Source organism: Caretta caretta, chromosome 2 (genome assembly GCF_965140235.1).
Source record: "Caretta caretta isolate rCarCar2 chromosome 2, rCarCar1.hap1, whole genome shotgun sequence".
In the NCBI taxonomy this organism is placed as follows: Eukaryota; Metazoa; Chordata; order Testudines; family Cheloniidae; genus Caretta; species Caretta caretta.
The window spans coordinates 118,340,231-118,367,764 of NC_134207.1; the positions used below are offsets into that span (position 1 = coordinate 118,340,231).

The 27,534-nt window shown below is 42.3% G+C and overlaps 1 protein-coding gene across 2 annotated transcripts in view; it reads right to left on the bottom strand.

Moving 5' to 3' along the window:
- Positions 1-2,147: 2,147 nt before the first annotated feature.
- Positions 2,148-27,534, bottom strand: part of FARS2 (phenylalanyl-tRNA synthetase 2, mitochondrial) — a 377,875-nt gene continuing 352,488 nt past the window's right edge. For both annotated transcript variants that reach the window (XM_075125392.1, XM_048839772.2), the window contains one exon: positions 2,148-4,657. In XM_075125392.1, the coding sequence (XP_074981493.1) occupies positions 4,519-4,657 (139 nt within the window). In that variant the 3' untranslated portion in view covers positions 2,148-4,518. The remainder of the gene's footprint in view (positions 4,658-27,534) is intronic.

Consider the following 27,534-nt stretch of genomic DNA (forward strand, 5'->3'; position numbering starts at 1 on the left):
TTTTCCAATTGGGAAGTAAATGACCAAACCAGATTAATGAACAGCTGATTGCAGGTTGTCTGAACAAGGCTGTTTTCAGATTAGTACTACTGTTTTATCATTATTGGTAGTGTTCGTTTATGGGAGAGGTCACTGAAGTCTCAAGTGGTATGACTGCATGGCAATTTGCTGTTCAGATAATTCACAATAGTTTTCCATTGTCACATGTTTACAGCGAGCAAAAAAACCCAGACCAACCAAACTGTACTGTAAATTTGCTATCAGCCTGCTGGGAAGACACAAATCTGAGTGTTAAAACAAAATCTCTGTAATCTCCCTAATCTCTAGAGTCAGGCATCCGTAGTAATCATTCTGAAAAACAATGGGGACTGCAGTATACTGTCTCCAAAACATTAAAATGGTACATACATATTGTAAACCAAAAATAAAAATCCTCAACCAATCCTATGTCCTAAACTTTTGAAGCAACATGTTACAAGGCAACTTTTTTTTTAACAGTTCCTGATATAAAATCTAATGTCAGACAAAAATAAAGTACCAATAGGTGATCACAATGAAAACAAAGGCCTGGTATACGCCACTTACCCTTACGAAAAAGTGCTATGTATATGCCAAGCATTATTCTTAACCTAATGCTGCTCCTCTTGAATTTTTTTGCTTGGCATTATTTAACTTGGCTATTTAGGAGATCACACTCCCTACTTTGTTTGAGGTCCACCAGTTCAGTGATGACTGCTGTTATGATGTAGCTCCCAGCAACCTGGACTGACATGCTTCCTAAGAAGAGCAAAATGAGAGGCACAGATGCAGCCCTTTCTTTGGCAAAGTCAGACGGGGTTTTCCCTGTGGAGTCCTCTTTGGTAAGGTTTTCTACAGTACACACATGCGGTAGCAGACCAGACTCTGAGGTTCAATTCGGATAATCTATCTTTGAACAGTAAAGTATATCTTGCATTATAATAATTCATTACATAACATTGCCAAATGCGATTCTGCTGGCATCTGAGAGTCATGCAGCCTGGTTGATCTCTTTTGTTGATATGATTCTAAGAACAGAGCAGAAGCACTGCTGCCTGCAATGAACTTTTCCAAACTTATCTGTATAAGATCAGGGACGGGAGACACAAAAATAAGGAAAGGGCAAGATTTCCAAAAGGTAGTCGTCTAAAAATTGTACCCTATTGCTTCTGATCTGAGGTCTGCTTCTAGGGGAATGGAAAGTGCCACAGTCACCAGCAACAGGGAGTCCTTGCCTAAAATATTTTCCAGATCACATCTATACTAGAGTGTGCATGAAGAAGGTCTGTTTAATCTAAATCTAGCTAAGCATTTATACCTTGCGGTCAGATAACCATGGCATCTGATAGCCTTACACAAGCCTCAAAATCCTTCACATGATCTAATCTAGTTCTCTCCTGAAGACGTCTGAGTTCTTTTCTTGTAAGACATGCAACCCCCTTTCCATTTCCTTCTTCTACCTTCTCCTTTCTTTTTTGTTGTGAAAGAACTCAGCAAAAAAAGTCAGCTTTGCATTGAATGAAATCAACATGATCTACAGTCATGCTTACCTCCACCAGAAGACGTGTCCATAGTCTTGGGCAGCTTCCAAGAAAGCTCTGTCCTTTCCCACCTTTCCACATAAACCCTGAAGGTTGATGGTTTCAGAGATCCTGTAGAATGTGGCTGCCAAGAGAGACTGTGGTCTCACAGAGATGCAGACTCTTAGATAATTTGGGCCAATGCCACAGAGAGCCTCAAAGAGAACAAATGAGACCTTCAATATGGCCTATACATGGTTAACGTAGTGGGTGGATATATTCTTGGTAACTGACACTGCTGAAGAGTTTGAATGCTGCAGACTGCTCCACAGTTGACTTGCTCACTCCCAAGTATAATGGGAGGCAATAATGCAGCCTAGAGGTCATGAAGGCAGGGATCACTGTAGCCAAGACATCCTTCAGCAAAGCAGGTTAAAGCTTTTTAGCCAGTCACAGATGGAAGAAGTCATTTTTAGAAGCTACATGACACGGAATGAGGTTCTTAGCATTAAGAACTTTGTTTTCCCATTGGAAGGTTCTCTGAGTTTCTCTCATCCTTCATGAAATGTTACTGCAGTATTTTACAATAAGGGTCAAAAACACTACAGCTTTTACAAGATACTTTTTTATTACGGAACAAAATTCAAGACAGTGGTATCAGACATTTTTTAAATGAAGAAACCAGATCAATAGTGAAGTGAAAACTGCTTATTACTGGCAGTGCCACCTCTGTAAAAGCATTTTCAAGAACTCACCTATCTTCCCACCTTTTTTCCACCAAGAGATTAGATGCTCCAAGAACTCTCTCTTCCCCCCACTTCCCGGCTGCTAAGTACAGACAGTTTGCAATCTGGATCATGCCAAGTACCATACATGTTAATGGTTAAGGAGCAGGCTGATTCAAATAACATCCGGGTACCCTTGTTAAACCATTCAATTCACATCTCTGGCTGTGAGACCCAAGGTTCACTGCCCAATTTTCTCCCCACTACCTTTCTGAAACTTCTCCGCCACACATATTGATGGAGCAATCAAATGGGAAAACCAAACTTGCCCTAAGAAATTGTGTGCCATGGGGGAGAGAAAGGGGCAGAGTAAAGGGGTTTGGGAAGCAGTAGATGGAGGTTTCCATATTGAATGGTAGAGAGAATCTTGCAATGTGCCCCAGCCAGGGCCATAATAAGAGAGGAGATGTCATCTTTCCCCAAGAGGCTCTAGGTACTACCTCAGTGCTCTCTCACAGCAGGAAGCAGCCTATACTCCCCTACTTGTGCAATGTGATTGGTGAACATCACAGCACCCTTTCATCATGTAAGGATTGGAGTCCCCAGGTGGCAGCATTGCCTGAACTTGGCTGTGCCAAGGAATAATCACTGCTCTGGTGAAATTTTTGAAAAAGCCCTTTCACTGAAGTAGTCCCTAATGAGAATTCTAAAAGGGGCAGAGATTAAAAATAGGCAGGAATCGAATGAAATGTAATACAATTAAGGACACCTGCTCTTTAAAAAGATTTTTGTTTAAAGATCACCAAGTAGGTTCTTCTGTTGTGTAAATGACTCCTACTCTGTTTGCCTTGTAGAAAAAAAATCTAGCATATTGTCTTTATAATCAAATTATTTAGATAGTGCAACAGCGATTTAGATTAGAATTTGTTTATACCGCTAAGTCTGTTGAATAACGAAATTACAATGATCTCTCCATTCATTTCCCATCTGTGCTAATTGCTGGGTTCTTCTGGTTGAGTATGTTTACTGCACAGTAGTCTCGTGATGGGGTATAAAGCAATGTTGGATGGTTCTTAGTGCATTGCTTTTACTGCCCCCTTCCCTGAAGGAGGCAACGTTCCTTGCAGAGCCAACAAATTTGTATGTTACCTGGAAGACCATATTAAATATCATTACAGGCAAGAACAAGCGCTCGCACGACAGTCTCTGCCTCTGAGTGCTTCATCAAGTATTTATCAGACCATTTAAAAATTTCAACAAGCCTCCAGTGTCATTCCACTGCCAAAATTTGCTTATTATAACCTGTCATGAAAGAAGTAAGCATCCAATAAAGTGACTGAACTAGAAAGGGGTCCGTCAAAGATCAGCTTTCTCCCTCAAAGGTCACAGCTTTCAGTGGATGACTTCTGTTAGGAAGCACAACATTATGGGAGTTCAAGTACCTGCATATTTCTGCTTTTCAGGGCCTTTTAATAATGAGTACTTCCCTCTTCCACCTCCAAGTGATATCAATCTTTGGCTGATGATGCGGGTGATGGAAATTTTTGCCATAGTACACACGCTAGGAACACTAATTTGAAGCAGGCACTGTGTATGTGAAACACATGCAGCTAGACATGTTAAGAGGATACGCTCTCTTTGGTTTGGTCTGAGTACAGCTGGGCCCACACCAATGGCCACATCCAAACACCCAGCACTCTGAGAAAGTTCTGATTTCCATCCAGAGCCACATTTCACATCTATCCCTTCCTTTATAATAGGCCAAACCAAAATCCAAGCACAATCAACTTGGGTCAGGATCCAAACTTTGCAGGTATATTTCATGAAAGTTTTTCTTGATGCAGAATGTGCCCTTTTTATAAGAAGGGGGAGAAAAGAAAGAGTGAACAGTTTTTCTATGTGTTTTGCTTTACTCATTATGTGGATGGAAAACCCTGTCAACATAGAAATAATGCCAAGTGTTTACACTATAATGGAACCCAGGGACCAATTAACAACACAGAAAACCACCAGGCAGAGTATTTCTTAATGTAACAGGAGGGAAATCTTACATTATTGCTCCCCCCTGCCCTTTCTTAAAATAAAGGACAAATGCTTTGCCAACAATTTCTCAACGGTAATCTTTATGATCTGAAAGTTCTAGCACTGCCCATTTATGAAAAGGCTTCCAAACTCTATGCTTCGCCACAAAATCCCTTTCTTTCTTTCTTTACAAAAAAACATCCACAGTAATTGTGACTGTCAAAGCAGGGATTTTAGAATCTACCCTCCACTCCCAGTTCTTGTACTGCCAATTCCTCTATGGCTCGATGAAGGTGGTGCACCTCGACCTGAGTCAGAGTCCTCTCCAAGTGCCGGTAAGTGATACGATAGCAATGGCTGACCTTCTTTGTCCTGGAAAACAAACAAAAAGAGGACTAATACACATGCATATACAAACACACACACCACAGCACACTTCCCCATCTGCACACTTCCCCATTAGTAGTTGTCTTGCCATCTTATTTTATTTTTATTGCTTAAATTATCAATGTAATGGCAAAATACACAATGCAGACAGCCAGGACTGAATGTAATTTAAATCTACACAGAGGATTTAAGTAAAATCCATTTCATAATCTCACTTGTTTCTGTGATGGATCGTCACCTCACTTTTCACCTACCGCCATTCCGCCATGTTGAAAAAGTATTTTGGAGAAACTAAGGAAGTGTTATTTACTCCTTCTCATAACACAAGAACTAGGGATTACCAAATGCAATTAATAGGCAGCAGGTTTAAAACAAACAAAAGGAAGTATTTCTTCACACAACTCACAGTCAACCTGTAGAACTGCTTGCCAGAGGATGTCGTGAAGGCCAAGACAAGAAGAGGGTTCAAAATAGAACTAGATAAGTTAATGGAGGATAGGTCCATCAATGGCTATTAGCTAGAATGGACAGGGATGGTGTCCCTAGCCTCTGTTTGCCAGAAACTGGGAATGAGCAATAGGAGATGGATCACTTGATGATTACCTGCTCTGTTCATTCCCTCTGGGACATCTGGCATTGGGCAGTGTTAGAAGACAGAATACTGGGCTAGATGGACATTTGGTTTGACCCAGTATGGCCGTTCTTATGTCATTATGTACTTGACTGCTGAATAAAATATGTGTCAGCTTGACACATGCCCTGTGTATGTCACTGTGCTGACATTCCAATGGAAAGTGAAGACAAAAGAACACGACAGTGGAAAGATTAACACTGACACCTAGGAAAACAAGGGGTTTCGCTCACTTTATCTCAGTCTAATGTGTCTTGCAGCTTCAGAAGCAGGAGAACAACTGGCAATCTTACAGTGCTAGCAAATAACACTGTTAGTCAGGGTGAGATGTTCAACAAATCTCTAATCCATGTTGCTTCAGCTCAGTTGTAGCAACCACTAGTAGCTCCAGCTAGAAGGGGTGTTAGTGCTTTTCCAAACACAAAGAGCAAAACATGTATTTTTCAGTCCAGATTATTATTTTTATTTCAGATCATAGGAAAACAAAGAAAGAACAAATGTAAAGTCTCCACATGAGACAGTAGGACAGAGAAAGAAATGTGCCTAGCAAACCCTTACGTTCTGTATCTCAAATGAAAAATAAAATGGCAGTTGCTTCACAGCTGCTTTTGTAAAGACTCCCTTGTATTTGAAGGTGCAGTACATAGAAAACAGAATGACACCTCCTTTCATTTATGTAGCTACCTACACCACAGTAAGCAGCAGTAGCGCATAGTGTCCTGAGATCGTGGATCACAGAACATACTTCCACAGCAGCGTACCATGTGTGCTTTGGTAGTTGGGCATATTACCAGCAATCCAGAGAGACCAAACAGCAGTTTATGATTACACTGCTGGAAAGGAATTGCAACAATGGAACTGACAGTATTATTATACGTATCAACTAACACCTTAAATTAAACTCAAAGATATCAGAAAGTAGAAGAGGAAGGCACTTGAGCTTCCCCCAGTTTCAAAAGTTCTGACAGTTGTGAAGAGGGGAAGAAAAGGAAAAAGAGGGGAGAGAGAGATGGGTGGAGGGCATGACAGAAATCAGAAATATACTGTATGACAGAGGTTTACAAACTGTGGGGCATGTCGGAGGTTATCGGGGGAGGGGTGTGAGGACCTGACAGGGCTGTGCTGAAGGGCCAGGGTCAAGAGAGGTCTCTGTCCAGCAGGGGAAGTGGACAGGGGTTTCTGCTATCTTGCATTTTGCAGCTTCAATAATAACTGTATGTAATGTGTTTTTCAGACCCTTGACAGAAAGGCTCTTTAAAACTGATGTAATTCTGGCCCTGATCCTGAGGCCTGGAAAGTGTATCACATTAGGAAATGTGTTTTAGCTAATATGATGTGATCACAACTTTGCTCTTAGCGTGGAAAAGCGCAAGTGTTTAGAAGCATAACTGGTCGTAGTTAACCCTCGGGTTTAAAACCTCCCCCCACCTTATTTTGGATTCCATGTCCTTATGCTGTCTCCTCTCACCATTCAAGCTCCTCTCCCAATGCAGATGAGCAGTTCCTTCATGACACAGAGACATGAAAAAGCTTTTTGTGGGTGTCACAGAAGAAGCGTGTCTTCAGGAGGGATTTAAATGAGGAGAGGATAGTGGCCATGCAGAGCAGCTCAGGCATGGTGCTTTGTTAGCTAGAATTGAAGCTGGGAATTAGTGTGAGAGAAATAGGAGAGGGGCTGAATTGTAGAAGAATCACAGTTATTGTGGTTGATTTAAAAAACATTAAGATCAAACAACGATTCAAACAAAGAAGTAACTATTAAGATGTGACTGGTATCACACTGATAATTTTGCTTGTATGTTACACGTCTTTCCCCATCTTTTTAGCTGGGATTATTGGGAGATTGTTACTAACTAGGAGTAGAACGATTTTTCAAAAATGTTTGTTCAATCGGAGATGCACAATAAACTTCAGAAAGCTGAGCCTCCTGCCTAATTAAGTCCACCCTGAATGCAATGCTGTAGCCAGCCCCATGTTAGAGTCTGTAGATCTATATTTCAAACAACTAAAAATTTAAGCCACAGAACTGGGACAGCAGCTTCGCTAGGTAAACAAACATAGAAGATTAACACTGAGTGCAGTGAACATTATTTACCTAAACTGCACTTTCAGACAATCCCATACGGTTTACAATCACACAGCCTCTTTCTCCTTTCATTAGGATTTAATTGATCTTATTGTCACACTCGACTCTGCACCAGCCTGCAGCTGTCAGGTAACGAATCACAATAAATATAGGGAAGCACTGCTCAAAGTAGCAAGAAGACAGTGATGTATTCTGATGCCACAAGAGAAAACATGGATGCACTCAATGAATAACACTGAAGTGAAACAGTATCTAATATTTTTGCATGCATTTTTGGTGGGAACAGCTTTGCCTCATGGACTATGGCTTTTCGGGAATTGGAGTTCCCCAGTGTTACAGTCACAAGTTAGTTTCACTGCATGCAACCAACCTGCAGGTATATTTTACTCACACACACAAATATACACAGAGAGAGAGAGAGAGAGAGAGTGTAAGGGACCTGATTCTTCCCTTACTCACTCAGGAATAACCTTATTTAAGTCAATGTGAAACCAGTGTGAGATCAGAATCAGGGCAAAGGACTAGAATAAAACCTAGAATAAAAAAAGCATCTTAGGCAATCAATGCCAGCATTCGTTCCCCTAATGTGGAGTCCCTGCCACAGATGTCCACTGAAGGATGTTTTAAGTACAAGCTAGAGAACTGTATCTGACCCAATAAACCACCAACAGCAAACATCTGCAAGAACAGCAGCTGGATAACCTGACCCAGCTGTTAGACAAAAATACAACACAGAGCAACCCAAAAAGACTGCGGAAAGAACGAATGCCTGGGACTGGACAAAGCACTGTTTATCAACATGCAACACTGCAACAAGAAAAACCTCTCAGAAGTTTGAGATGGATGGGAGATAAAAGTACAACAGTGAGCAGGGAAAAAAGCGTTTAACAACTATATTCTACTTTCTTTTCACAGGTTTCAGAGTAACAGCCGTGTTAGTCTGTATTCGCAAAAAGAAAAGGAGAACTTGTGGCACCTTAGAGACTAACCAATTTATTTGAGCATAAGCTTTCGTGAGCTACAGCTCACTTCATCGGATGCATACTGTGGAAACTGCAGAAGACATTATATACACAGAGACCATGAAACAATACCTCCTCCCACCCCACTCTCCTGCTGGTAATAGCTTATCTAAAGTAATCACTCTCCTTACAATGTGTATGATAATCAAGTTGGGCCATTTCCAGCACAAATCCAGGTTTTCTCACCCTCCGCCCCCCCCCCCACAAACTCACTCTCCTGCTGGTAATAGCCCATCCAAAGTGACCCTCTTTACAATGTGTATGATAATCAAGGTGGGCCATTTCCAGCACAAATCCAGGTTTTCTCACCCCCCCCCCTTTTTCCAAAAACCACACACACAAACTCACTCTCCTGCTGGTAATAGCTTATCCAAAGTGACCACTCTCCTTATAATGTGTATGGAAATCAAGGTGGGCCATTTCCAGCACAAATCCAGGTTTTCTCACCCCCCCCCCCCAAAAAAAAAACCACACACACACAAACTCACTCTCCTGCTGGTAATAGCTTATCCAAAGTGACCACTCTCCCTACAATGTGCATGATAATAATATATGCTCAAATAAATTGTTTAGTCTCTAAGGTGCCACAAGTACTCCTTTTCTTTTCATGATAATCAAGGTGGGCCATTTCCAGCACGAGAAAACCTGGATTTGTGCTGGAAATGGCCCACCTTGATTATCATACACATTGTAAAGAGAGTGGTCACTTTGGATGGGCTATTACCAGCAGGAGAGTGAGTTTGTGTGTGGGGGGGCGGAGGGTGCTTAGTACCTCTCAGGACCAGAGCTCACCAAGAGCTCAGCTTGAAAGTATTACTCAGCCTAGCCAAAGTTTCTTTCCCCCCTCACTCTACTCACTTCTTTTAGGGCCGGAGTGTAAATAAAAAATCCCAAAGATACAGTAGGAAACGTTACAGACAACAGATAATTGTTCCTTCCACTCAGCTTCATGCTTTCAAATCACATACACCACAACCGTAGTACACATAACTGGTGTATGTTGTATTATAAAATTTACAATTGACAAATAGTGCTCTTTGCTAGGAACAACATCATGGAAAATGGCAAAAGCCTTGCGTAATATACCATGCTGTCAACAGCAAATAATTCAATTACCATAGTCATATGGATGCGGAATACAGCAACCAGTAATTCACTGAATAAAAGGCCTTATCCAAAGATGCGCTCTCATCAGTCCTTTCATATATAGATAGCCCATGTCACATTGTGTCCTACAGCGTATTTTGAAAAGTGGCCACATTTTCGTTTATTTGAAGTGAACTTGATGCTGGTGAAAGACCCTGGACTGAGAGCTCTAGAAAATAAAGTTCTCTATTAAATCCATAGACCGTACCACAGGGGGAATGGGCTTGGAAGCTGCTATTGCACTGTCCTTCCAACTGCCTACCAGCCTTGGTAGTCCTGTCTCCAAGGGTGTTTGTTCCACAGCAGCTTGGTTGAGACTGCCAAATGAAGCAGATGCTTGTGGTTGTAATTTTTTTTTAGTGAGGCAGATACTTATCTTCGAGGATAGAGGTTCTCAAACTGGGCGGTGGGTCCCCTTTAGGGGAGACACGGAATGTATTCTGGGTGTGTGTGAGAAGCTTTAGGGGAAAAAAGAATTACTGCACACATTTTACCCACTGCAGTGGATAAGTAGCAAAGCTGATTCCTCCAGACAAACAGGTCCTCAGATGGTACTGTACATTTTGATGGCTTTCTATTAAACTTGCATAGCATTATACAAAGTTGTTACCATCTGTACATTACTCTGTTTGCTATAAAATGGTGCGGACATTTAATTGTGAGTGTCAACCACAACTGCAGTTTTGATTTTGCTCTTATTACAATGGATTGTTGACTCTGTTTGAATCAATGCCTTACTGTTTTTAATATTTAGTAAGTGTTGCATGTTGATTTTTTTTATTGGTATATGTACTTGTGTGGCAGAGGTAAGTTTGAGAACCACTGTACCAGGAACTAGATTGAGATTATTAACAATTCATTTCACAGCCTTTAGTCAGATAATGACTTTTTCCTCACTACTAACCTGGGCTAGATTTGAACTGGTGATCCAGAGATGAGTGTTCTGTACCTCATTACCAATCTCTGAGCCTCATAATCTCTCAGTTTAATTTTCTTCTAAATCAAGATCTTAATATAGAGTTAAATTTCAAATACTGTGTCCTAAATCAATAGGCAGGTTATTAAGAGACAGAAAGAAAATATGTTATGGGTTCCAACAGCAAAACACATTTATGCCTAATGTTGTGTCTAGTTAAGCTAATGGGAACTAACCAAAAATTCTGACAGGTTTCAGAGCAAATACTCACATACTCAAATACAGAAGCAAATATTCACCAACATGTACACACCACACAACAAAAACACTAACCCAAGAACCAATCTCGGCAACAAACCCTGTTGGCAACTCTGTCTGCATATCTATTCAAGGGACACCATCATAGGACCTAACCATATCAGCTACACCATCAGGGGCTCGTTCACCTGAACATCTACCAATGTGATATATGCCATCACGTGCCAGCAATGCCCCTCTGCCATGTACATTGGCCAAACTGGACAGTCTCTACGCAAAAGAATAAATGGACACAAATCAGACATCAAGAATTATAACATTAAAAAACCAGTAGGAGAACACGTCAATCTCTCTGGTCACTCGATTACAGACCTAAAAGTCACAATATTACAACAAAAAAACTTCAAAAACAGACTCCAACGAGAAAGTGCAGAACTGGAATTAATTTTCAAACTGGACACCATCAAATCAGGCCTGAATAAAGACTGGGATTGGATGGATCACTACAAAAAGTAATTTCCATCTGCTGATACTCACATCTTCTTGTCAACTGTTTGAAATGGGCTACCTTGATTGCATTGGCCTCATTAGCACTACAAAAGTGATTTTCCCTCTCTTGGTATTCACCCCTTCTTGTCAATTGTTGAGAATAGGCCACTTCCATCTTAACTGAATTGGCTCGTTAGCACTGACCCCCACACTTGGTAAGACACTCCCATCTTTTCATGTACTGTGTATTTATACATGCCTACTGTATTTGCCACTCCATGCATCTGATAAAGTGGGTTTTAGCCTACGCACGCTTATGCCCAAATAAATTTGTTAGTCTTTAAGGTGCCGCATGGACGCCTCGCTGTTTTTGCAAAAATTCTGAAACTTTTTAGCTCCTCAATCATTAATAAACAAAACTTCTATACAGTCATAAAGATGGGTCTGAACTACAGTCTAGTATGGGAACACAATGAAGTTGAGGAAGTTTTGATCTAGACTTTCCATGTCTATACAGCTGTAGCATTTAAAGAGTTAGATGCTGAAACAAGAGACAGAGAGGTTCTTGCATTATAATAAAAAAGCCACTTTACTAGAACACCATCTGTATGCCCTAGAGGAGAAAGACACTCAGTTGCCAGACTGATTCATTGAAAGTCTGGTAGAGCAATACAACCATCTGGTGTCCACAACCATCAATGTTTTGACCTTCTTTCCCCATCTCTATAGATCATCATGGTTTATGGAAACTGTCAGATGAAACAGGAAGCCAGACAGCTACATCATCATGGTGAAAAATCCATTCCATAATACACAAACAAAAGCCAAAGGAATTCTTGTAAATATATAGCAAGCTGTGCAAGAAGCTAAAAGAACCTTCTTTCTCCTTGGTGTAATGATGACCACCTGACCTATACTGTGTAGAACACTAACTTATCAACCCTGATGCCTCAGCCCATCCTCAGATCCAAGCACCTCGCTCTGTAAAGAGCTCTCATCCTTCTTTGCTGAAAAATTAACTGAATTCCTATAATCCCCATGATGGCCTTGCATGAATGAATTAGACCTGATGCAAAAAACAGGAACCATGCACTATGGAGTTTCATAGACTCATAGAACTGTAGGGTTGGAAAGGACCTCAAGAGGTCTCCTAGTCCATCTCCCTAGACTGAGGCAGGATTAGATAATCTAGCCCCTCACTGACAGGTGTCTGCTCCCTCACACCAAAGGAAAATATGAAACTCTGAGGGATGATCAAGCCACTAACTGTGACACAGACCCTTGCCAATCATGGACGGCAAAAGTCAGTGAAGAGCACTTATGCTTGCTTCTGAATAAAATAACCAATCCTTCCATTGAAGGCAATCCACCAACGACCCTGAAGCAATACTCAGACCCGCTCTCAAGCAGCCAATGCTGGATTCTACAACCCACACCAGCTACCAGTCCATCTCCAATCTCCCTTTCCTAGGAAGGTGTGATGCATGGCGAGAAAGGGTTAAGCATCCTGCAGGCTAAATGACACAGAGTCAACCTGTAGAGACGTGTTAGAACAGTATATAAATGGTAATTAGGGCCATTCCATGGTAGATAGGCTAGAACTCTGAAATACAAACCTATATTGTTAGAAATTAGAGGTGATACTAATTGTATGTGTGTAGTCATATGTTAGCCATGTAAACAGACAGTTCCTTGTCTGGCACTATAGCTATTGATTCAGAGATCAAAAGGGTATATTAACATTTAAATGAACTGTAAACACAGGATATCACTGTATTTGTCTCTCTTTGAAATGTATAGCAAATCACCTGAGAATGATGGAAACCGGGCAATTGTTTTATGTTAATCTGTGTAAATAATTACCGGGAATGCTTAGGAAATAGGTCCGCTTCAAGTCTCCATAATAGCCTACTGTTCGCCGAAGAACTCCGACGTGTCAAGAGAAGGCCTGGAATTGTGTAAAAGACCCTTGGGTCCTGATCCTGTCATCTCAGACCTGCTTGATGCTTCATGCAGGGGAAGCTTAAGTCATAAGGTTGAGATCCCAGTCCTAAACTGGAACACCCTGAACATGAAGATTGGACTATAACCTATGAACTAATTCTGAAATAACTTTTTGCAACTACAACGCTCGCCATCTCTAATGTGAATTCAATCTCAAGAACTGTACTCATGTCTGCATGTATACTGATCCTTTAACCAATACATTCTCTCTTTTCTTTTTTCATAATTTTTAGTTTAGTTAATAAGAATCGGCTGTAAGCGTGTATTTGGGTAAGATCTGGAATATTCATTAACCTGGGAGGTAATGTGTCTGATCCTTTGGGATTGGTAGAACTTTTTTATATGATTTTAAGTAATTAAGATTTTAAGTAATCCTCATCATATTTGACTTGGGTGTCTGGGTGGAGGCCTAAGGCTGGGTTATTTTAAGGGAACTGTGTTGTTGGCTTCCGGGTAATCAGTGAGGTATTACAGAAGCTGTTTTGGGCTGGCTTGGTAAATCTAAGTATTGGAATATCCACCAGCTTTGGGGATTGTCTGCCCGATTCTTTGCAGTTTACCTAATTGAGTGACATCAATTGGGGACCCCGGTCACAGGTCACTGATTAAGTGGAGCTGATCAAACTCCAATAGCATTTGACTCATGCTGACACCAAAGAATCCACTGCATCTGGATTTACACTCGGATGTTGCTGGGATGGCCCAATTGGACTAACTTCAGGTCACTCTGAACTGGGCTGAGTAAGAGCATCACTACAAAACTCCAACATGAAGCACCTCCTGAGGGGGAGGAAGGAAGGAAAGAAAGAAAGAAAGAAAGAAAGAAAGAAAGAAAGAAAGAAAGAAAGAAAGAAAGAAAGAAAGAAAGAAAGAAAGAAAGAAAACACATTGGCACCCTGAAACCTCCAACTGCTCACCGTCCAGTTCTGGACCCAGTTCAAAATCCTCGTCTTAATCTATAAATACTCACAATAGGATAGAATCTCAATGCCTTAGAGTCTGTCTTTCCATCAATAATTCATACTACTGTAACCATCAGACACAACAAAGGTGAGGTAGAAGCGGCAGAGAGTTTACAGGGAACAGCACTATGTTATGGCACTCACTTTCAAAGAGATAAGGATGTGCCCAAGTCTGCTATGCTCAGAACATGATGTAAGGCCCCATCTTTCCTTCAAGCCTTTTCACCATGACAGGGATGAAGCATTACAGGCTGTGTGATAGTAAAACAGAAAGAAGGAGAAGAGAACTTTCCAACAAAAATATACACATCACAATATCCACTGGAATAACAGCACCATAGTGGCAAAGAGAAGAGTGTTCTTTGGTTAAAGTATTTGGGACCCTTAATTTTGAACTAGAACTATATAACACAAGGACTGGATGTTGGGAGAGAGAAATGGGATGGATGGAAAGACAGATCCACCATTCAGTTGCAGACAAGACAGAATGAGAGATTGTATGTGCAGCTCACAGTTTCATTGATCTTCACTTTTCCCTAGGGCTGGTAAAAAACTGTTTTGACTGAAAATTGGGTTTTCAACAAAATTTAATTTTTTATGTAAAGTGTCTGCATGCTAAGAGAAAAAATCGATTTTTTAAATCAAAAACCATTAACATCTGAAATCTGAAAAATATTTGTTAAAAACGGAAGTATTCTGATTTGGATACCGTGCTACAATGCCTCATGGGAGATGTGGTTCAGTTACCTCATGCTCTCATTCTCCTCTCTGGTCCAGGCCCTTTGGGTGGACTACATTTCCCATGATCCACAGCCAGTTACTTCCACAGTACACCACCTCCTCTCTCCAAGAGGGGAGACTGTGGTGCATCATGGCAAATGTAGTCCATGGCAGGAAGCCCAGTCTATAGAGTAGAATAAGAGCATGAACTACAACTCCCATGAGGCACACTGGCCGTGTCCTGAATTCAAACACTTTGGGTTTTAGCCAAAACTTTTCTTTTTCAAATTTTCACAGAAAAATCAACATTTTCCATGGAGGGGAGGAATGACACCATTTTTTGACCAACTCTCCTTTTCCCAAGTCTGGTTTCCTGTCACATTTCCCTCAGGTTCCTAAATCCCAACTAGATACGGATTGGATTGTTGCACATGCATGGAAGTCTATGACCCCACTGGGAGCTCTGGCAGGCATTGTGCTGAGTGCTGGTAGCGCACAACCACTTCACTACTCTAAGAGAGGATGCAGTGCCCCCTCCTCTGTGCATTCAGCCAGTGCTATTGGCTGGTACAGAGGTACCAAGGCTCACAACCCATTTGCAGAAGTTAGTGATAGCAGTTACACTAGCCCTGCAGAGTTCTTGCACTCCTTGAGCACACAGACACCATGTTTACCTGCTCCCAGTTTAGGGGATGCAAGTGAGAGAAGGGGAGAAAGATGCCTTGTAGCTTCTATCTCTACACACTTGTGCAGAGGACTGAACACGGTTTGATCCTGTGAAAATAGCAACAACAATTATCCTATCATTGGACATCAGGGCAGCTCAAAACTCTCCAACTGTTGGCAAATGAATTACCATCTACATGGACCCAAGAGTGACATGCTTTCTCAACAATCAAAACAAATCTTACAAGAGAGATGGAACTGGACTCTTCTAAATGCTGTATGAAGCATTTATAGTAAAAACGTGGAGTGGGATACTTTTTTTTAGTCTGTTTCATAAAAGATCAAAGAAAAAAGGTATAAATATTTAGCAGGAGGTTGGATTTTTTCGTCAACTCCATGTTAATACTAAAGGCTACAAAAAGTATTACTAAAATTAATCTTGCTGTCAAGTTAAAAATGTATCTGATAAAGGACTAAAAAGGGAATTTATAAGAGGAGTGAAAACACTTCATCCTCCTCAGAAACCAGGCTGGATCAGTGTGACAGCAGGTGCTCAGACATTTTCTATTAAACAAAACTCCATCACCTCGTTAACTCTGGAAACCAAATTCCAAGCTTGAAGAGAGTTCTGCCAAAAAGTGTCCCGTAGTAATAAATTAAAACAAAATTTGGTCACTTCCAACAATATAAAAACAATAGTTCTCTTGTGACCAGAAATGGGGTGCCCAGCCTGATCAAAAACAGACAGTGACTGACAGTTACAGGCATCACAGATGCACAGCTTTTGTGAAATGGAGATAGATAAGAAGGCAACTATGCTCAGATGCCACCACAGAACAAAGTACTATACGGCCAAACCGTTCCTTTAAGACCATCAGTAATGTGAACAGTAAGTGGAGAGCAGTAGTACACACTAATACACAAAGGGTATTTCATACCAATCACAGCTTTGTTTGTGAATGATCTTAATGGGCTTTCCACTCTGGGGCCTTTGGGCACTTCTGCAATATAAATAATACCTAATCAGATGAACTAGGTTTAATTGGACAAAACCTATCAACATCACACCCCATAGTGCGAACCAGTGCACAAGAATTTAGGGAGAGCTGTCTATTGTAGGTACTTATATCACCCTCATCGCCACAATATCTGAGAACTCACGATCTGTAATGGATTTATCTCACAACACCTCTGTGAAGTGCTATGTCCCCCCGGCTTTTTTCTTTTTAAATTACATATTAGAAGGAACTAAGCCACAAAGAGACTAACTGACTTGCACAAGGTCACACAGAAAGCAGGGACTTGAACCACGGACTCCCAAGTCGAGGCTAGTGCCCTAGCCACTGGACTATGCGTCCTCTCTGTCAGCTGTAAAGCACCTCGTGAACAAAATGGGTTTTTGTGTGGGCATAGTCTACCCATGTGCAATAGAAAAGGGATAAGGAAAGCGATATACTAATCAAACGTGTGATTTTTGCAAGCGTCATGCAAATTCCATTCTTTAAAATTGACCATGGGGGCAAATAAGGGCTGCTGGTGGTGGAGATGAAGGACAAGATGAGCTAACATGAGCATGACAGTAGGGAGAGGAAGGAAGGGACTTGCAAAGTGAGGAAACACTCAGGGTACATCTACACAGCAAAAAAACCCATGCCAGCGAGTCTCAGAGCCACGGTCAGTTGACTCGGACTCGCACTGCGGGGCTAAATATAGCAGTGTTAACATTTGGGCTCAGGCTGGAGCCCCGGCTCCAAGACTCTCCCCTTTGCTAGGCGTCAGAGCAGGGCTCCAGACCAAGACTGAGTATCTATACTGCTATGTTAGCCCTGCAGCGCAAGCCCCACAGGCCCAAGTCAGCTGACCTGGCTCTGAGACTCGCTGCCACAGGTCTTTTTTTGCTGTGTAGACATACCCTTAGGTTAAAAAACATTTCTTTGCCTTTTTTGATATAGAAATTACTGAACATTCAAAAGAATCAAAAACTATGCAGCCAGGATATTTCCCCAGCTCCCCTCAGGGCATCTCACAGTGCTATAGGAAAGTCTGTAAGATGTTCAAATTTATATTTTTTCCACCTGTCAACTTACTTTTTGGTTTCCAGTGAAACTGAGTGGAAATTTTCTAGCAAGACATATAATTAAATGGTGTTTCCAGCTGACTTTATTTATTATTTATTTGGTTTATTTTTTTTTTAAAGCTCTCCCTTTTCCCCATAAAAGAAAATATTTTTTCAAAATGGGCATTTTTTTATGGTGATTAATCTTGCTTAACCAGTTTTGGTTTTGAACTACAGAGATTCCCCTCCTTGATAATACTTTCCTTCCCTGAGGACAATTCCGTTCCACACAGCCAATCACAAGAAACCGGACTTGACTGTTTCTTTGACAGCCAATGCCTCGGGAAGACGACCCAGAAACAGTCCACAAGTAAGGAAGACCCAGGGCCAGTAGGTTAGACCATTGCACAGCAAAACACTAGCTGTCTAGCTGTTAAATATTCCTCCTGTTTATCCATAGTTACATAATGCCATAGTTCCCAAGGGCAGATCTTCAGCTGGTGTAAACTGGCCTAACTCCTCTGAAGTGACTAGAGCTATGACAATTTATACCAGTTGAGGATCTGCTCAAAAATCTTGTGGGGTGCTTTAAAATTTAAATCACCCCAAAATTCCCACTTCCATTGCTATTCTCAGTGATGCACCCAATGTACCATAGCTGCATTTACTCCTAGTGGGCTACCTGATGTCCTCATCATAAAAGGAAGAAAACTGCGGATGGGGAAAATTGACTGGCATCAGCTGCTACAAAGGAAGAAAACAAAATGGATTAATGGGCAGCAAGCAGGTGAGGCAATCTAAGGATGCTAATGCATGCAGTTTATCACTTGCTTCTACAACTCATAACATACCACTTACATACCAACACGTCTGCTGTATGTCTCATTAATTTTAGTAATAATTGTCTGAATGAAAAAAATATTGTGAAGATTTCTTGTGCATGTCAGTAAGACAATAATACACGGTATTCTAGCCTATAATGACTTTCATATATAGTTCTCAAAGCACTTGACAACAGAGGTCAGTATCGTGATCTGCATTTTATATATAGAGAAACTGAGGCACAAAGAGTTAAAGTGATTTGGCCAATGTTACACTGTAGGTTAGTATCCAAGCTTGAAACAGAACCCAGATCTTCCAAGTCTAAGTTCAGTGCCCAATCCTCTCAGCCACACTGCCTTCTCTTTTCCCACTCTGTTATGTTACACCACCTACTGTGGGTGTAACACAACAGAGTGGGAAAGGAGAAGGCAGTGTGGCTGAGAGGATTGGGCTCTGTAATTATATGGTAGCTCTGAGGAAGGGACTGGCTTTCATTTTATGTTTGTGTATGCCTCACTCATCAGAGAACGGGGCCTCTGCGCATTATTGTAATACAAATAATAAAACTTCTGCATATGTGTATATAATCACGCAAGTGTATATATGCACACACATGCTCATGCTTGCAAAGGCTATTTTGTATATTAACTCTAGCAATAGTGCTCAAGTTAGCAAGACATTTTATAATACAGGTTATATGTTAACAAGACATGAGTTTTGTTTGTTCCACACCCAGTTTTCCGACGATTCAGATGTTTATTGTGTAACCATCGGGGTGAATAGTTCTCATAAAAGGTACATAACAGAGAGTGCCACTTTATACATTTTTTCTTGCACTTTCATGAAATTTGAAGTTACAGAGAGTAGAATAAACTATTTTTGATGGGGTCCTGTGTTGTAACAAAAAAATATCTTAGCGGGGCCATGCTTTGTAAACTGATTGATTTGAGGGAGGTACAGTATATTATTCCACAAATTGGAGAATGGATAGAGGAAGACTGTTAAATATAGTCTGGGAAATGCATTTTGTCCATCTTTTCTTAAAAAAACCCTGAGCTCTTTATGTGTGATTGGTTAACTCCTAACAGAGAATTATGGAAAAAACTTGACATTCATCATGTACTAGATGAAGTATCTTGCAGGTTATGATGTTTGGCCTCACATACTAGGATCTCTGAAAGTGAGATTTCCATGAAAAGTGATGTGCTACAAAATGAAAAATAAGATTCTCTTTCTGAGATTACGGGTACATAACTGAACAACACTGAACCAAATGTGACCCTGGTGTAAGCCAATTAAAGTCAATGGAGTTTGCCCTCTACTTTTTCCTCAATGTACAATTATATACTAAACACTTACCACCAAATTGGAAAGATCAGTCTGAGGGGTTTACGGTGCATTTGTATGTGCCTGTGGGGACTTGAAGGGAAGAGGAAATGTGAGGCTAATGACAGACTCATTAAGACAAAACTTATCTGACATTCCTTTAATTTAGAGATGGGCCATAATCACAGAATGCTAAACTGGATCTGAACTTTCCCAAATTTGGGACATATTTGGATTGGGTGGAGGAATGGGTTGGTTTAGCTCACTTCAGAGATACAGGTTTCAGAGTAACAGCCGTGTTAGTCTGTCTTTGCAAAAAGAAAAGGAGTACTTGTGGCACCTTAGAGACTAACCAATTTATTTGAGCATGAGCTTTCGTGAGCTACAGCTCACTTCATCGGATGCATACCGTGGAAACTGCAGTAGACATTATATACACACAGAGACCATGAAACAATCATAGAATCATAGAATATAAGGGTTGGAAGGGACCCCAGAAGGTCATCTAGTCCAACCCCCTGCTCAAAGCAGGACCAATTCCCAGTTAAATCATCCCAGCCAGGGCTTTGTCAAGCCTGACCTTAAAAACCTCTAAGGAAGGAGATTCTACCACCTCCCTAGGTAACGCATTCCAGTGTTTCACCACCCTCTTAGTGAAAAAGTTTTTCCTAATATCCAATCTAAACCTCCCCCACTGCAGCTTGAGACCATTACTCCTCGTTCTGTCATCTGATACCATTGAGAACAGTCTAGAGCCATCCTCTTTGGAACCCCCTTTCAGGTAGTTGAAAACAGCTATCAAATCCCCCCTCATTCTTCTCTTCTGCAGGCTAAACAATCCCAGCTCCCTCAGCCTCTCCTCATAACTCATGTGTTCCAGACCCCTAATCATTTTTGTTGCCCTTCGCTGGACTCTCTCCAATTTATCCACATCCTTCTTGAAGTGTGGGGCCCAAAACTGGACACAGTACTCCAGATGAGGCCTCACCAATGTCGAATAGAGGGGAACGATCACGTCCCTCGATCTGCTCGCTATGCCCCTACTTATACATCCCAAAATGCCATTGGCCTTCTTGGCAACAAGGGCACACTGCTGACTCATATCCAGCTTCTCGTCCACTGTCACCCCTAGGTCCTTTTCCGCAGAACTGCTGCCTAGCCATTCGGTCCCTAGTCTGTAGCTGTGCATTGGGTTCTTCCGTCCTAAGTGCAGGACCCTGCACTTATCCTTATTGAACCTCATCAGATTTCTTTTGGCCCAATCCTCCAATTTGTCTAGGTCCTTCTGTATCCTATCCCTCCCCTCCAGCGTATCTACCACTCCTCCCAGTTTAGTATCATCCGCAAATTTGCTGAGAGTGCAATCCACACCATCCTCCAGATCATTTATGAAGATATTGAACAAAACCGGCCCCAGGACCGACCCTTGGGGCACTCCACTTGATACCGGCTGCCAACTAGACATGGAGCCATTGATCACTACCCGTTGAGCCCGACAATCTAGCCAGCTTTCTACCCACCTTGTAGTGCATTCATCCAGCCCATACTTCCTTAACTTGCTGACAAGAATACTGTGGGAGACCGTGTCAAAAGCTTTGCTAAAGTCAAGAAACAATACATCCACTGCTTTCCCTTCATCCACAGAACCAGTAATCTCATCATAGAAGGCGATTAGATTAGTCAGGCATGACCTTCCCTTGGTGAATCCATGCTGGCTGTTCCTGATCACTTTCCTCTCATGCAAGTGCTTCAGGATTGATTCTTTGAGGACCTGCTCCATGATTTTTCCAGGGACTGAAGTGAGGCTGACTGGCCTGTAGTTCCCAGGATCCTCCTTCTTCCCTTTTTTAAAGATTGGCACTACATTAGCCTTTTTCCAGTCATCCGGGACTTCCCCGGTTCGCCACGAGTTTTCAAAGATAATGGCCAATGGCTCTGCAATCACAGCCGCCAGTTCCTTCAGCACTCTCGGATGCAACTCGTCCGGCCCCATGGACTTGTGCACGTCCAGCTTTTCTAAAAAGTCCCTAACCACCTCTATCTCCACAGAGGGCTGGCCATCTCTTCCCCATTTTGTGATGCCCAGCGTAGCAGTCTGGGAGCTGACCTTATTAGTGAAGACAGAGGCAAAAAAAGCATTGAGTACATTAGCTTTTTCCACATCCTCTGTCACTAGTTTGCCTCCCTCATTCAGTAAGGGGCCCACACATTCCTTGGCTTTCTTCTTGTTGCCAACATACCTGAATACCTCCTCCCACCCCACTGTCCTGCTGGTAATAGCTTATCTAAAGTGATCATCAAGTTGGGCCATTTCCAGCACAAATCCAGGTTTTCTCACCCTCTGCCCCCCACCCCCACAAACTCACTCTCCTACTGGTAATAGCCCATCCAAAGTGACCACTCTCTTCACAATGTGTATGATAATCAAGGTGGGTCATTTCCAGCACAAATCCAGGTTCTCTCACTCCCTCACCCCCCTCCAAAAACCACACACACAAACTCACTCTCTTGCTGGTAATAGCTTATCAAAAGTGACCACTCTCCTTACAATGTGCATGATAATCAAGGTGGGCCATTTCCAGCACAAATCCAGGTTTTCTCACCCCCCACCCCCATACACACACAAACTCACTCTCCTGCTGGTAATAGCTCATCCAAAGTGACCACTCTCCCTATAATGTGCATGGTAATCAAGGTGGGTCATTTCCAGCACAGATCCAGGCTTTCTCACCCCCGCCCCCCGGGAACACACACACACACACATAAACTCACTCTCCTGCTGGCAGTTTATGTGAGTTTGTGTGTGTGTGTGTGTTCCCCGGGGGGGGGGGGGTGAGAAAGCCTGGATCTGTGCTGGAAATGACCCACCTTGATTACCATGCACATTGTAGGGAGAGTGGTCACTTTGGATAAGCTATTACCAGCAGGAGATTGAGTTTGTGTGTGTGGTTTTTGGAGGGGGGTGAGGGAATGAGAGAACCTGGATTTGTGCTGGAAATGACCCACCTTGATTATCATACACATTGTGAAGAGAGTGGTCACTTTGGATGGGCTATTACCAGCAGGAGAGTGAGTTTGTGGGGGGGGGGGGGGGGGCGGAGGGTGAGAAAACCTGGATTTGTGCTGGAAATGGCCCAACTTAATGATCACTTTAGATAAGCTGTTACCAGCAGGAGAGTGGGGTGGGAGGGGGTATTGTTTCATGGTCTCTGTGTGTATATAATGTCTACTGCAGTTTCCACGGTATGCATCCAATGAAGTGAGCTGTAGCTCACGAAAGCTCATGCTCAAATAAATTGGTTAGTCTCTAAGGTGCCACAAGTACTCCTTTTCTTTTTTCAAAGATACAGGTCTTGATTTTGATTTTACCAGCGCAAACCCAGTGTAAATCATAAAAACTCCATATGAATCAAAAGAGTGAAACCAGTGTGTGATTGGAATCAGGTTCAGAGGCCTGCAAACAAGTCCAGATCCAGATGCAAACTGTCCAAAGTTCACAATCTGGGCTTTTCGTTTGAGCCTATGTCCCTTTTCATTTACTCCCAAGATTGGTTGTGTTTGACGTAGTGGTTAGTTGCTGATAATCACATGCCAACAATTCACTACATTCACAACAGAACTAAAATACAGCAAATCTCATTGTTCAAAAAGTTCACAGCCAGAAAAATCATACTACAAGTTTAAAACAAGATTCTGGAAAAACAGCCGTATGACCTCAAAACATAGTTGGTGTAAATTGGTCTGTTTCCACTGAAGTCAATGGAGCTATGTCTATTTACACCAGCTGAGGAGCTGGTTGACTGTCTTCAAAACAAGAATGAGGACTCCCCCGACGGGAAAGTTTCTAAAATTAATCAGCAGAAGCAGCTACTGACATCCTATTTCTGTAAAACGATGATACACATGCTTGGTTGGGAAATTAATAAACATGTGTAATTGGGCATAGACAGGGGTGAGGAGTTAAAATAGCTATTGGTAGCCTAAGCTGACAAAAATGAAATTCGTAACAGGGCAGGGGGCGTGTGCTAGTTTTAACCTACCGCTTAAGCCCTATGTTAAGTGGGGCTTAAGTGATATGTATATGTGCCCTCTGCACCAGAGGGAATTTCATGCTATGTGAGTGAAGATCCCCAGTTTGATCTGTAATGTAGATATATCATTCTAGGATCTGCAACTGCAAGCTCTCTCTTTCAGTATTTAATTGACTATAGCAGCAATGCATAAGAAATGACTTCCATTAAAAATGAATCTCTTCCAGATCATTGCTTTTAATACTCCCCCATGTCTCGAAACCCTGACCTCGGCTGACGGTTTGGTTTTCAGGTATTAAGTGGAGTGGCCAGAAAGAGAGAGAGAGAAAAAAAGACAAGCCTTCATAATAATAACCTACACTGTTAATCAGTCATTTTGCTGATAAAATGCAATGTCTGTGCTCTTTAATAAACAGGTAGATTGTGAATGTGAAATAATCAAAGTGAGGCTACTATGAAAGTCCACTGTAAGATATTTTGAATAAGGATCTACAAAGCTGCTAATTGGATTCTGGAAGTTGTAGAGTCATTATCCTATAATACTGGGTTGCTTTGAATAGAATATGAAATCCATATTTCTAGAGACTGTGTTTTCCTTGTGATTAAAATGTAAAAGGAAATGAGCATGCATGTAAATGGGTTTTCAAGAATAAAAATGAATAATTAAAAATTAACTCATTGCAATTATAAGGCATCCACAATAACATTATTTTGCCATTTATCTTTTAATTAAAGATGTCCCATGATTCAGATTTTGTGGGCATGAAATTAGCATGGATTTTTAATGTTTGGAGAAAAACACAGGAGGTTCATTGCACTGATGTATCTGATATGACACCACCTCGGTGTAAAATGAAGCTGAGCACTACATATAAATCACTGATCTTTCTCACCTCTTAGGACAGTTTCACAACCAAATTGAGATGCTAAATGAGTTCAGCTTTTATTGTAAAAAGAGCCTAAATTACAAAAGCACCGCCATGTATATAATTTGTTCAAGAGCCGCCGCTCAGGCAAAAGCTCAGGGCTGAATTAGTCTGAGGACTCTATTATCCTTCACCTGGTGAAAGGGTAATTAGTGGGAGAAATGTCACATTTATAATTTAAAAAAAACATTTCAAAGATAACTTGCATCCTTTGGCACAAACCAACCACCTTAAAAAATGGAGAGAGATCGAGTGTCCCCTGTTATGATTTTCTAGCTCCTGTGCCGGGGCACCAACTTTATCCAGAATAATCAATAACTCAGTGCTTGGCACATCCCTGCCATTGATCCACAGTCTAGCACACAGTGCCAAGTGTCCTTGAGGGAGGCGGCAGATCCCTCCAAGCAGTTATGCCTAGGTTCTTAAGACACAGCGCCAGTGCAGTCTGCATAATCGCAAGTGTCAACTCAACTTTCAGTAGAGTACAGCAGCTAAAGAGCAGATATACTGTATAAGGAGCAGTGAGTAACAGCAGCTCACTCATCCCTCCTAGTGTGAAGGAGGAAATGCACTGCTTCAGCTATTTTATAAAATGTCAGGAAAGGGACAAATTAACAAACTGGGTGGGAAAAAATGGGTATTTACTAACAAATACTTTTCTTTATAGATTTTCTAGTAAAATGGAATTTGATGTCTTCCCTGCATATAGTGTAGTTCATATAAAAGGAGAGTTTCCTTTGCAGTTGTCCTTCTATGGTCATCCATGGAAAAAGTTGATGCTTATTATTCTAGTAGTACCTCAGATGCCATAGCAATTGCAAGCTTGTGACTGGTAACAACTGCAGTACCATTGTGGGTAAATGTTGACTTTTTAATAACAACCACTGTAATTCTGCTTTTCTCACTAGCAAATCTACAGAATGCCTACTTGGTTGCTGTGTGTTTGACTTGCATCTGTTACTTCCTTATGCAATGCCAATGGAAATAAATCAAAGAACTCATGCAAAGACTGCAGGAACTGGCCAAAGAAACCTTGGTCTCTGCTACTTGGCAAAAGGCAACTACTTCACGGAAAACACAGGTGAATCTTCCTGGAAAAGGAAGAGCTCCCAATAACAAATGAAGAAATATGAGAGGAATCATATTATTCCATCCTTATCCTGATTGTGCATTTTTGCCTTTTCTCTGAGATTAATATCAAGTTCACTTTAGATGCTGCTTTTAATGACATATACATGCTTGTAAGCAGGGCCAGGGCAACCACTAGGCGAACTAGGTGGTCGCCTAGGGTGCCAAGTGGTTGGGGGCGGCGGTGGAGCCGAGGTAAGCTGGGGCAGGGGGGCGCGGGGAGGGCCCCCTGCAGCAAGTAACGGGGGAGCGGGGCGGCGCACAGGGGGACCGCTCTCCGCCCCCGCTCACCTCTGCTCCGCCTCCTCCCCTGAGCACTGCCCCGCTCTGCTTCTCTCCCTCCCAGGCTTGCGCACCAAACAGCTGATTGGCGCCGCAAGCGTGGGAGGCGGGAGAAGTGGCGGCGTGCTCGGGGAGGAGGCGGAGCACAGGTGAGCTGGGGTGGGGAGCTGCTGCACGCGGCTCCCCGGGCCGAGGGAGAGGGGTGGGGGCGGCGGGGAGTTGCTGCAGGGGGGGCTCCCCGGGTCGAGGGAGGGGGCAGCGGGGAGCTGCCGCAGGGGGGGCTCCCCAGGCCGAGGGGAGGAAGGGAGGGGGTGGCGGGGAGCTGCCGTGGGGGGGCTCCCCGGGCTGAAGGGAGGGAGGGGGCGGTGGGGAGCTGCCGCAGGGGGGGTGGGGAGTTGCCGCAGGCAGGGGGGGCAGCAGCACAAGGTGGTAGTTTCGCCTAGGGTATGAAACCTCCTTGCACCAGCCCTGTTTGTAAGGGGTCCTGGGAGGTGCTCAGATACTACTGTGAGATGGGAGCAATGTAAGTACCTAGACAGAGACCACTACTTTACATCTGTGTTCAATCCTGGCAACTCTTATTCATTGCTACACTCCATGTTCAAGTCCAGCAGCTCACACTGATTTCTATGCCACTGGAAGGGTAGTCCAACTACTAGAAAGTGTATTCTAGTCTACAGTCATTTGTGGTGTGAAAACAACAAGGTGTATTCCTAACAATAAAAGGATGCATTCATTACCTACACTGCGTAGCAAGAGGGATGGAGACTGATCTACAGTAATAGGTCTTTTCTCTAATTGACATCTACACCTCTACCCTGATATAACGCGACCGATATAACATGAATTTGGATATAACGCGGTAAAGCAGTGCTCCGGGGGGGCGGGGCTGCACGCTCTGGTGGATCAAAGCAAGTTCGATATAACTCTGTTTCACCTATAACACGGTAAATTTTTTGGCTCCCGAGGACAGCGTTATATCGGGGTAGACATGTATTTCTTTTGAGACATGGCCAGCCGGTTGCCTCTAACTTCTTCATTGTCCTAAAAATGCCCTTCATTTTGGTTTGCTCTCTGCTCCAATTGCTTCTTCTCCAGTCTCTTCACATGCTTTTCATATTTTGCAGGCTAGCTTTTAGTGTCTATTCCATCTTCTGGGAGAGTGCCCATATGTCTGGCAGGTCACAGATGTCAGATTTTTTAAAAAGAGGAACCTTAGTCTTCATAATGCTGTTCAGCCTGCCAAAGAACAAGGTTCAGCCTCGACTCTTCTCTCGACCTCATTTGTCCTGTTTCGGAATATCACCTACAAATTGGCAAAGTTATACTGCAGTTACTTGAAAAGCAGGGCATTGCAGACTCTAATCTGGAAGCCTTCACTGCTTCATTAG